General features: G+C 37.4%; 1 protein-coding gene and 1 pseudogene across 1 annotated transcript in view; both read left to right on the top strand.

The window, feature by feature from the left end:
* The window catches only part of LOC143035544 (uncharacterized), a 1,665-nt pseudogene extending 517 nt beyond the window's left edge, over positions 1-1,148 (top strand).
* A 155-nt stretch (positions 1,149-1,303) lies between these two features.
* The window catches only part of LOC143035543 (uncharacterized), a 10,879-nt gene continuing 2,182 nt past the window's right edge, over positions 1,304-10,000 (top strand). Inside the window, exons 1-4 of the mRNA XM_076202411.1 lie at positions 1,304-1,309; positions 2,060-2,336; positions 8,295-8,382; positions 9,039-9,133. Of these exons, the coding sequence (XP_076058526.1) occupies positions 1,304-1,309; positions 2,060-2,336; positions 8,295-8,382; positions 9,039-9,133 (466 nt within the window). The remainder of the gene's footprint in view (positions 1,310-2,059; positions 2,337-8,294; positions 8,383-9,038; positions 9,134-10,000) is intronic.

Below are 10,000 nucleotides of genomic sequence, written 5' to 3'. Positions count from 1 at the left end.
GTACATGGGGAGTGTGTTGTACGACCTTGGATTATATATTATCGGTCTGTTTTTTATTTATTTCATATTTTATTGATTTATTGTTTTTATTTGAAAAATTCTTAGGAAGACCACAACCAGCGCATTATAAAAAAAGTGAATTCAACAACTGGTATAATCTTCTTAAAGGTTGTGTAAGAAATAGAAAAACACACACATTTGGATACCACATGGAGTTTCTGGGAGTTACACCTAAGACTTTGTAGTGGACAGACAATTGAAAAATAACTTAAAATAATCGTCAATGAACATGCAAAGCACCAATAACAAGTATTCAAAAGGCTAGTAGCAATGGCGTAGATTTTTGCTGAGAAAAATCTAGCATTTCGAGGAACAGAGAAAAATTCGGTGACTAATGAAAACTTTTTATGTCTTGTTGAGCCGTCTGGAAAAATTGACACTGTTCTTGAAGAACATTTACAAAAAGTCAAAACCCACGAAATTCGTAATCGATAGTTAGGAAAAATACTCAAAATGAACTACTAGACATTGTGACTGCAACTGTTTTGAGTGAGAAACTGAAACACGTAAAAACAACCTAATACTACACCATAATTCTAGATTGCACGCCTGATATGAGTCACCAAGAGCAAATGTCTCTAACGATCATGTATGTATCTAATGGTAACTTAGCTCCATCAGGTGTTTATAAAGAGTTCATAAGTTGAAATTAGCACAGGAGAAGATTTAAATAAAACATTATTAAACACACTGAAGGAATCAACTTTAGAGGTGTAAGACATTTGAGGCCAAGGAAGGATCAACACGAAAGGTCATACATCTGGCGTACAAGCACGACTGAAGGAGGGTAATTCAAGAGCTTTCTTTGTACCGTGTGTATGTCACAATTATAATCTTTTACTTGGAGATGTAGCCAAGTGTTGTCCAGGTGCTACAACATTTTTGGGGGGATCTTGCAAAGGATCAACATATTGTTCTCAGCATCAAATAGGAGGTGGGTAGTGTCAAACAAACGTGTACCCGGGTTATTAGTGAAACGCTTGAGCAACATAAGGTGGAAGTGTTGGAGTGATGGTGTTAAAGTTTTTTATTATCAGGCTGAAGAATTACATGATGTAGTTGTGGAAATATCAGAGATAACAGATTAATCCAAGGTAAAAGTAAAAGCTGATATTTTAGCAAACCAGTTGAAAAAAAAAATTATTTGATATTTTGGCATGAATTACTTTTTGAAGTTAACAATGTGAGCAAGGAATTACAAGATGAGATTAGGTTTTTTATAAATGACGTGTGCATATGCAGTATGCCTGTAATTGTCTTCATTTGTATTAAAAAAATATATGACTTTCATATTCCTTTTCAATGTTTAGCATATCAAGCACTTAATGCTTTTCGGCCATCCATTTCAAACTTTTGTAGAGTAGAGACCCCACCATCAATTTCCTGATTGGGCCCCGCAAATCCTAGCACCAGCCTTCCAGCGCTCCATTTTTTTTTTTCTGTGTGGAAAGTCCAGAAATTTTGACGTTGTATGATATCAAGACGAAACAGATTCTACATGGAAGTAAAGGAAGAAATTGCCCTCCACCCCAATTACATATTTGTAAGGATTAGTAGCAGATTTTGTTTTAAATTTTCACAAATAGGAGTGCAAGTTTTGTAGACTATTCTATCTATAGAGAAAAAGAAAAAGAATTTGGCAGCAAAGACAAAATTACATAAATCACAAGTTACTAGGATAGTAAAAAAGCATCATTGAAATATAAGAATATTGTACAAATTCTGTGGCATTATTTGATGGTTATTCTAAAAAGTATTATCTAGATAACAATGTCTGTATGCATTTTTTATGACTATGTTATACATGTTATTCATAATTAACAATTTTCTGTCTGACTTTTTTAGTTGAATTTGACTTGGGGTGAAAAGATATACTTTCAGTGATTAGCCTTTGATAAAACTTTACAATTTTCCATTTATTATCTATTTTTTTATGTTTACATTTTTCCACTTATTCTCTACTTTTTTAATGTTTACGTTTTTTTTTCTTTTGCTGCAGGGATGTCCCACCGCTCACGCTGTCGACTCAGGCAGCTGTGGCGAGAGCTCACCTCTCCATGATGGTGGCAGCGGTGGAGGGGGCGGCGGTGGTAGCGGTGGCGGAAGCGGCGGAAGTGGAGTGGGGGGTGGGGAGAGCTACTGCAGTGATCTAGAGTTGGCCGACTTGTCAGATGACACCCGTGATTACATCACGGATGATGATCGCACCTGTGACGGGTCATCTCCCCTACCCCCGTCGGCAATGCAGTCCTCCCTTTGGGCCCGTGTCAGGCACGGTAAGCCCTATAACCTTATTCCAGGGATTTTCAAAGTATAGGTCGCAGCCCAATTCTGAGTCGCCAGAGCTAAGCACCATCATAGCAATTTCATATCCGCAATCGCTAACCTTTAAAATAAAATAATATTTTCCGCTTGTGTAAAATCGCAATTTCAAATATACAGTTTATACCGCAAATGCAAACTACATTTTCGATGTCGGTTATAAAAAGTACCCATCACATTACAATAAGGTAGAAAACACTATTTTAGAGCGAATAATACATGTATTTATATACTGAGATGTAACAAATTAGTAATATATAATAACTCTTAACATAATTGTACTAGTTATACACAGTTGAAAATTGAAGAAATCATTAGTAAAAAATAGTTACTAATAAAAACTTACTGACCATTAATAGCTAAATTAACTAAGTAATTCTGATAATCGCTAATGGTGTAGTAGATTTAGAGAGGACAGTACTGGACAGACAAGCTCAAAGTAATAGGTTATATTAAGCTAACACTGTGCAAAACTTGAACTTGCTGTACATGTTATCCCCTATACAAGTGTACATCACTGTTACTGGCATTGTTTATTATTAACAGCTGAACAACACAGTATCGTTAGTCAGCGTCAATGAGTCATTGTCACCCAACTAAGCCATCATTCCCCAGCAACATCGACTGAGTCAAATGGATTATGAGCTATTCCACGGTCTTCCACTTTACAAAGACGGGACATCAGAAGTTCTCAGGCGTCCTTTTGGACTGAATTCATCATGTCTAGCCCCTGGAAGAATAGTCTCTCCACTGCCGTAGATCTTGGAACAGCCGCGCTGTACTTGAGAAACCCAAAAACCATGCGGTCTAAGATGGAAACATGTCCTGTCCTAACTCCTTGGTGGTCTTCTTGTCAGATGACCAAAATTAGTTCCTCAGGAGACTCATAGAGAAACAAAGCACTGGCAGACTGGAACTCTCATACTTGCACTGCTGCTACAGCTGCTCACTCCAAACTGAATGGCTTAATGAGAGGTGCAAGGGATAAAGAGTAGAATGACCCACGAACCTTGACGCCGCCTGGAGGGCAGTGTAAGCACTAACACGATCAGCCACTTGGAAAAATTGTGGGTAGAGTCGAACTTGCGGTCTTAATTTTGCATTACAAAAAGAAAATATATATAGTAATGTTATCACAAACTTATATCCGCAAACGATATTCTTATTTTCACATTTGCGGAAATGCCCCGCTTTGTGGATTGCAAGATTTGATTCAGCGAGTGACCACGTCGTACATAGTTATATAAATAATAAGTGAAATGCATTGATCACCATCATATATGATACATGTATGTAGATAAATCACAAAATTGGCACGTGATCCAATAATATGCTGGTTACCTATAAGGAAAACAAGAAATATAGACTTCCCAATCGCCATCGTGTATTTCACATCTTCACAGGAAGATACAAATGAAAGTGGTACAAAGTAAGCAATAAAAGATAAGTAGCAACAATATAAATAGGAATCGTCACAAAACAAATCATATTAGGAGAGATAAACTAGGAGAAATCCCTGCCGGAAATGGACAGTAGCGGTCATACGGTCACACCACATAATCAAATCGAAAAATCACAACACAAATATAATCTTAGAACGTCACAAGAATTCATAATAAAGATGTCTGGTGAAAATTCCAACTTGTTTACAAATATTACCAATAATGAAACTAGTTTATAAGCCACTACTAATGTTAAGATTAACTCCTTCAGAATGTTTAATGAGACTGCTCTCTATGATATTCTTGTTGACAAATGCAATTGAATTACATCATAAAATGGGTAAAACTTTGCAAATTCACTTTGCAACTTTGAAAAATGTAGTGATTTATCTAATGAAGATGTAAACATTTGTAAATGTATCATTTATGTTTCAGATGCCCAAACAGATTTTCAAGGCAATGAGAAACCTTAAAAATTATGGTGATTTACATCTAGAGCGAATAAAGCTGTTGTCCAAAAATGTGTCAGCTTTTATCTGATGATATCACATATGCTAAACTGAAGAACAACCTTAATAATGTGAGTGCCCATTTTGATAAAAAAAAAGTGAAGTCATTGTTGAAAGGGGAGGATGATTTGATTAGGCGATTTTCACCCATCACGCCTTCTCTTCCGTACATGTATGGGTTTTGAGGTTGACAGAAGACGTTCCAACGAAGAATTGTGTGGAACGGTCTTGAGGTCTCGGGAACAAACACATAGTTTGAGGAGAGACAGATGCGCGATAACCTCTGGTAGGGAATCATTTTGGTTGTTGGGGTACACTTGGGAGATGGCCTAGTTTGCAGTAGTTAATTCGAGATGATATCCGAAATAACTCGGATGGCGAAGACTTGCATCTTTGCTTGGAGATGCTATACACATTTTTCGGTAATTTATGATTGTCCAGTTCAATCGAAAAGGTCCTATGAACTTCTTTAACTGAGCTGTCGTGACGACAGTATTGAGAATTACTACATATTTTTCAGATAAACCGTGGGCGCTTTTCTGTTTGTCTCTATTTCTCTACTTGTTTCTTCTCTCAGCTTTTTCTTTCCTCTCTCTTCTTGTTTCCACTCTCTTCTTCCCTTGTCTCTCTGTCGTCCAGTCTGCCTCATATAGTCGTCTATAACGATTTTTGTACACCAATACGCATGGTAGTTTACGTTGTGACCAATCAACGGGCGAGCGCGCTCTTTCCGCCGGTATTGAGTACGTTTGGGGTTCCTGACGTCATCATAGCGACGATTTGAAGCGCTTAGCAACAAGGAATACACGTACATATTTGATAAACAATAGGTTATAGATTACATACATATATTACATATGACATGACAATGAATGACAGGAATGATCCTGAAAAGTCTAAACATAATTTTATTTACGCAAGGGCGTGACAGTATGTGTGTGTATTCACTTGGTCTTTGGATCACGTGTTAGACTCGTGATCGACAGCTATTTCCCTCCTGGAAGAGAGCTCAGAGCTCGTAGGTCCGATCTATGGGTAATGCTATGACCTTGCACACACACACACACCCAACTCCCCGCCCACGAGAGTTGGAGTAACACCCCTCAGCGCTGCGATACTGATATTATTTCAGCCCCGGGCGAGAGTCGAACCCGGACCTCCGTAGTGGCAGGCCAGAGCTCTAACCACAGCGCCATGAGAGAGGTGTGTGTGTGTGTGTGTGTGTGTGTGTGTGTGTGTGTGTGTGTGTGTGTGTGTGTGTGTGTGTGTGTGTGTGTGTGTGTGTGTGTGTGTGTGTGTGTGTGTGTGTGTGTGTGTGTGTGTGTGTGTGTGTGCGTGCGTGCGTGCGTGCGTGCGTGTGTGTGTGTGTGTGTGTGTGTGTGTGTGTGTGTGTGTGTGTGTGTGTGTTTATCTATATATATGCATTTGTATGTCTCAGAGTTAGTCTAAATCAGGAGTGGGCAAACTACGGCCCGTGGGCCAGGTGCTGCCCGCCAAGATCAAGTCAACTCACGTTATTATCAAATATTAATTGATATATATATATATATATACATTTTTCAAACTGAGTTACTTTCTTTTCCAAATAAACGTGTTTCATATAAATTTTCTAGTTTAGAATATCAACTGATCATTTTTTTTATTTCTTTAAAATATTTTTATTTTTGTTATTTTGAACATTAATCTTTTTACTAAATATGCTATGCGGCCCTTTGAAATTGTGAATTTCTGAATATGTCCCTTGTACTGAAAAGTTTGCTCACCCCCGAGGGCGGTTTATTCTGTCTTGGCTTCAGACTCGAACGCGGTGACTCGGGCTCGGTCTTGTGCCTTCTGGCCTCGGTAATTCGGTTCTAGATCAGCTTGAGGCATCTTTTTTTTTTTTTTTCCTTTCATATAATGCTCTTGAATTCTTTTTACGATATTAGTCGTTTATCAAAAATTATTGCATTTTTTTTTTTTGTCTCGCTGTGCTACTTGTCACGAATACACTTTGAGGTTTTGCAGCGCTGCGTATTTTCTGTTAAGAATACAATGTTACTCGTAGTCACAAAATATTTTGCTGTGGCGGTTCTCAATGCGATAGCAAAAGTACCAAACTCCGTCACTGATTTCGCAGTAGTGTCAGAGCACAAAAAATAGTTCTTAAGTATTTGTAGCGTGTTGTACGCAGTTTGTAAAATAACAGTGTACAAATACTTAAGTACTGCACTTGAGTTCCGTTTTATTATTTTCTACCTTTTAAAAAGTAGCAATTGGTATTTCCATTTTTTATTAAGTATGGATGTATATTTTTTACTTCACTATGATTGAAAATAAGTAAATCACCACGTTATATTTTCTAAACGATTAATTTTCATGTGGAAAAACATAATAGACAAAGAATTAAAATAAAGTTGACCAATCACAAACAGCCGCGGTTACAACTCTGTATTTGGGGGTTGAGTGTAGTCGTGTTAGACTTATTACGATAGTTGGTGTCAATAAATGTGATACTGAATCGTCACAATTTGCTTTAAAATATCACTGGAGAATTGTTGATAATAATTGCTAAGAAACATGTCGAGAATAATCAAGTATTGCGATAAAGTGTCGATAACAAGAAATACTTTAAAGTACTAAAGAGAAGTAAATGAGTAGACTGAGAAGTTAAGCATCAATTCTATTCTTAGAGTAGAGTCATGGAGAAGGTAAAGGAGATATTTAAGAAGGGTTGTACAAGGGAGTGATAATAGTGATCAGCATTCTTTTCTTGAGTAAAGATCCGTCTCCAATTAAAAAGAGGATCTTGCGTGGAGCTTGTTCGCAAGTGCGTTATCCAAGTCCCTAAAGGCATAAACTGTCGACTGCATAACATTTATGAAGTCAATGATACACATGGTGAACATTAGAAAAACAAGATATGATAAAGATGAGGCGTTATATACCTTATGTACTGTCTTTCAATATTTCATGTGTCAGAAACTGTACTAATGAACTTCTCTTTGCAAAGCAAATAAAGAAAAATGTATAAACTACACAAATAAAAATAATAAAGATAACAAGCACATCATATACAGTATAGTATCAAGCGTCCAGGATACTCGTAAAAAAAATCTAGAACAAAACGCCATCAGCAACATTTACGTTGCGAATCTAAGTAATCTAAGTAATTTAGAAAAGTCATGAAATATTCACGATAGAAAGGTGCTATTATTATCGACCTTGAAATTTGTAGATAACGCTTAAAATTTGTGTAGTTGGAACACTGAAAATAAGAAAAAAAATAGACAACGCCCTGTAGAGAAGAATACATAGATTCACGTGGAAGGAAGGAAAATAAAAACAATGTTTAAGAACGGAAGAAAAATGAGAAGACTTGTGACTTTCCAGCACCCGAAATAACTGTACACAACTGTCTCGTATCAAATCTGACTTTTCTCAGACCCACATTATTCTAGCTATGTTTCCCATTGTGTAGATTCTCATCTTCTTCAGGTTATATATTTTTTGTCCAAGGCTTGAGTCTGGCTTGGACTCTATCTAAATCATTCAAGTGGAAAAGGGAAGAAATATAGAAAAAATGTATTACATTATGTGACAAATGAGTTGTAAAGAAGTGGTTCCACGTGGATTAAATTTGTGTGTATTGGATATTGAATATGGGTATGAGGAAAAGATAGACCAAATTCTACTTTATCATCATCCACAATTTCATTGATTCATATGAATGTTTTGGAATTCTGACACCGTATAATCAAATGTACAGTATAATGATCGTCGGTTTTGTTATTTTTCGGAAGTGCACACCTACGCGGTATATCATTAGAAAATTAAATATTAATTTTGTAAATTATACTACATCAACGTTATATGCGTTTGTCTTGGCGGAGATAAAAAATAAGAAAATGCTAAAAGAAAATACACTAGCTACCGAACAAAGCTCCGACCATAGGAACGAGACGCCATTGTGTCTTTCCAGGCCCGCTAAAACCAAATACACTATCGAAAGAAGTTATGATCATAGGATCTGGAATACGCCCTCAGTGCTTCCGTCAGTACCTCGCACGGTACATAATTTTAAAACAGTGCTACGGAGCTGAGATTCATGCATTTCTTAAAGCTATGCAACTCCTGTATACCCCGCAGTCCGATCGGATACGATACCAAAACCGGCCGTCAACATCCCTGACGACGACGACGATAACGATGACCCTGATGACCTATAGAATTACAGGTATCGCATTACTAAATGCAGGTTAGGTTAGGTTAGAATAGACGAATTTATCACAGTTAAATTTCTTCGACCACCGCATCTATCAAAACAAAGATGGCGTCTCAAGCAGCCCCAGCGGCTACGTTTGTAAGTGTATCGCTTTTAGCAACCTTTTCTGTTATTGATTTCTGCCAAGGAAAACGTATATTACGTGGATGTATTATAATTTAGAAAATTAGTATGTATTTTTCTAAAGCTATATCGCGTAGGTGTGCACTTTCGAAAATTTACCCTTTTTACCGATTCTTACTGCTATATATTTTTTCTATTCTTTTTGCCAATTATTGCCGGTATGGTTTTCGCAAATCATGATATTTTCATTTTCTTTTTATTCTTTCTTCGTACGCAATTGATTTATATGACGGGCGCCATCGAACATTTATTTATTTTCGATTTTTCAACAATAATAAAACAAGATTGCAACAGTTAATGCAGTATTACATTGTTCAGTGTGCCAAGCATGTTGGTCGCCCATATGTTGCTGGTCCCGGTTGGCTCAGATCTGCTACAATTTCAGAGGCCTGAACAATCTGTGTTCACGTCCGGTCAGTCAACAACAGATCGGATCCAAGCGTTTCTTGTTCTTGTGAAGCTTCAACTTGAAGCTTCAACTTGAGTTACTCTTAAGAAGGCGTTTGAACCGGAGCGTCGCGGGGTGCTCTGGCGATCTTCTCCAGATCCGTGGGATTCCTATGAAGATTATTGACTTTATATCTGATGTATAATCTAGACAGAAATCCCAAGCTTTAAGTCACCTGTGTTCCTTGCCTTGTACGGCTGTGAAACGTATTATCTGAATACTGACTTGAAAAGGCATCCCATCCTCTTTAGTATCAAGGGCCTTTGGGGAATTACTTGAGTGATTTTGTGTCACAGCAGAGACTACGCTGTGAAACTAAGTTACCATTATAAATCGTGAGCATCAACTCCGGATATACTATCATGGGGCACGATTCCTTGATATTGATCTCATTCCCAAGGTGATATCTGCCTCATGGAGGAGACAAAACACCCTCAGAACTTATGACAGGCGAGTCGATCGGTTCCTTGGAGGTATTTGGAATGGGAAGGGTGTCTCTATGGAGGCTTGCTAGAAGAATTTGTGGGGAGTGGCTACGGCGTCTAAGTGAAGCAAGACATCTCCAAGCGTTTGCTCCCAACTGGTGATGATAAAAGACAATGATACAGAACAATTACCCAAACCTAGCGTAGGTCTTTAATCTAACCTACCTTAACATGATCAAATTTAACCTAACCTTATCTAACCTGACTTAACCTGACCTGACCAAACCTAATCCGACTTAAACCTGCTTAACATTAAACATATGTGACGGTAATAACTTATATAAAAATGTACATGTATGATGCATAAGAATTCATGAAATAAAATAGTATACTTCTTCACATAAATT

The sequence above is a fragment of the Oratosquilla oratoria genome, chromosome 19 (genome assembly GCF_046742065.1).
Source record: "Oratosquilla oratoria isolate Oo_2021 chromosome 19, ASM4674206v1, whole genome shotgun sequence".
Classification (NCBI taxonomy): Eukaryota; Metazoa; Arthropoda; class Malacostraca; order Stomatopoda; family Squillidae; genus Oratosquilla; species Oratosquilla oratoria.
The sequence above is the reverse complement of the archived record's forward strand: the minus strand, read 5'-3'. Positions and strand labels throughout refer to the sequence as shown.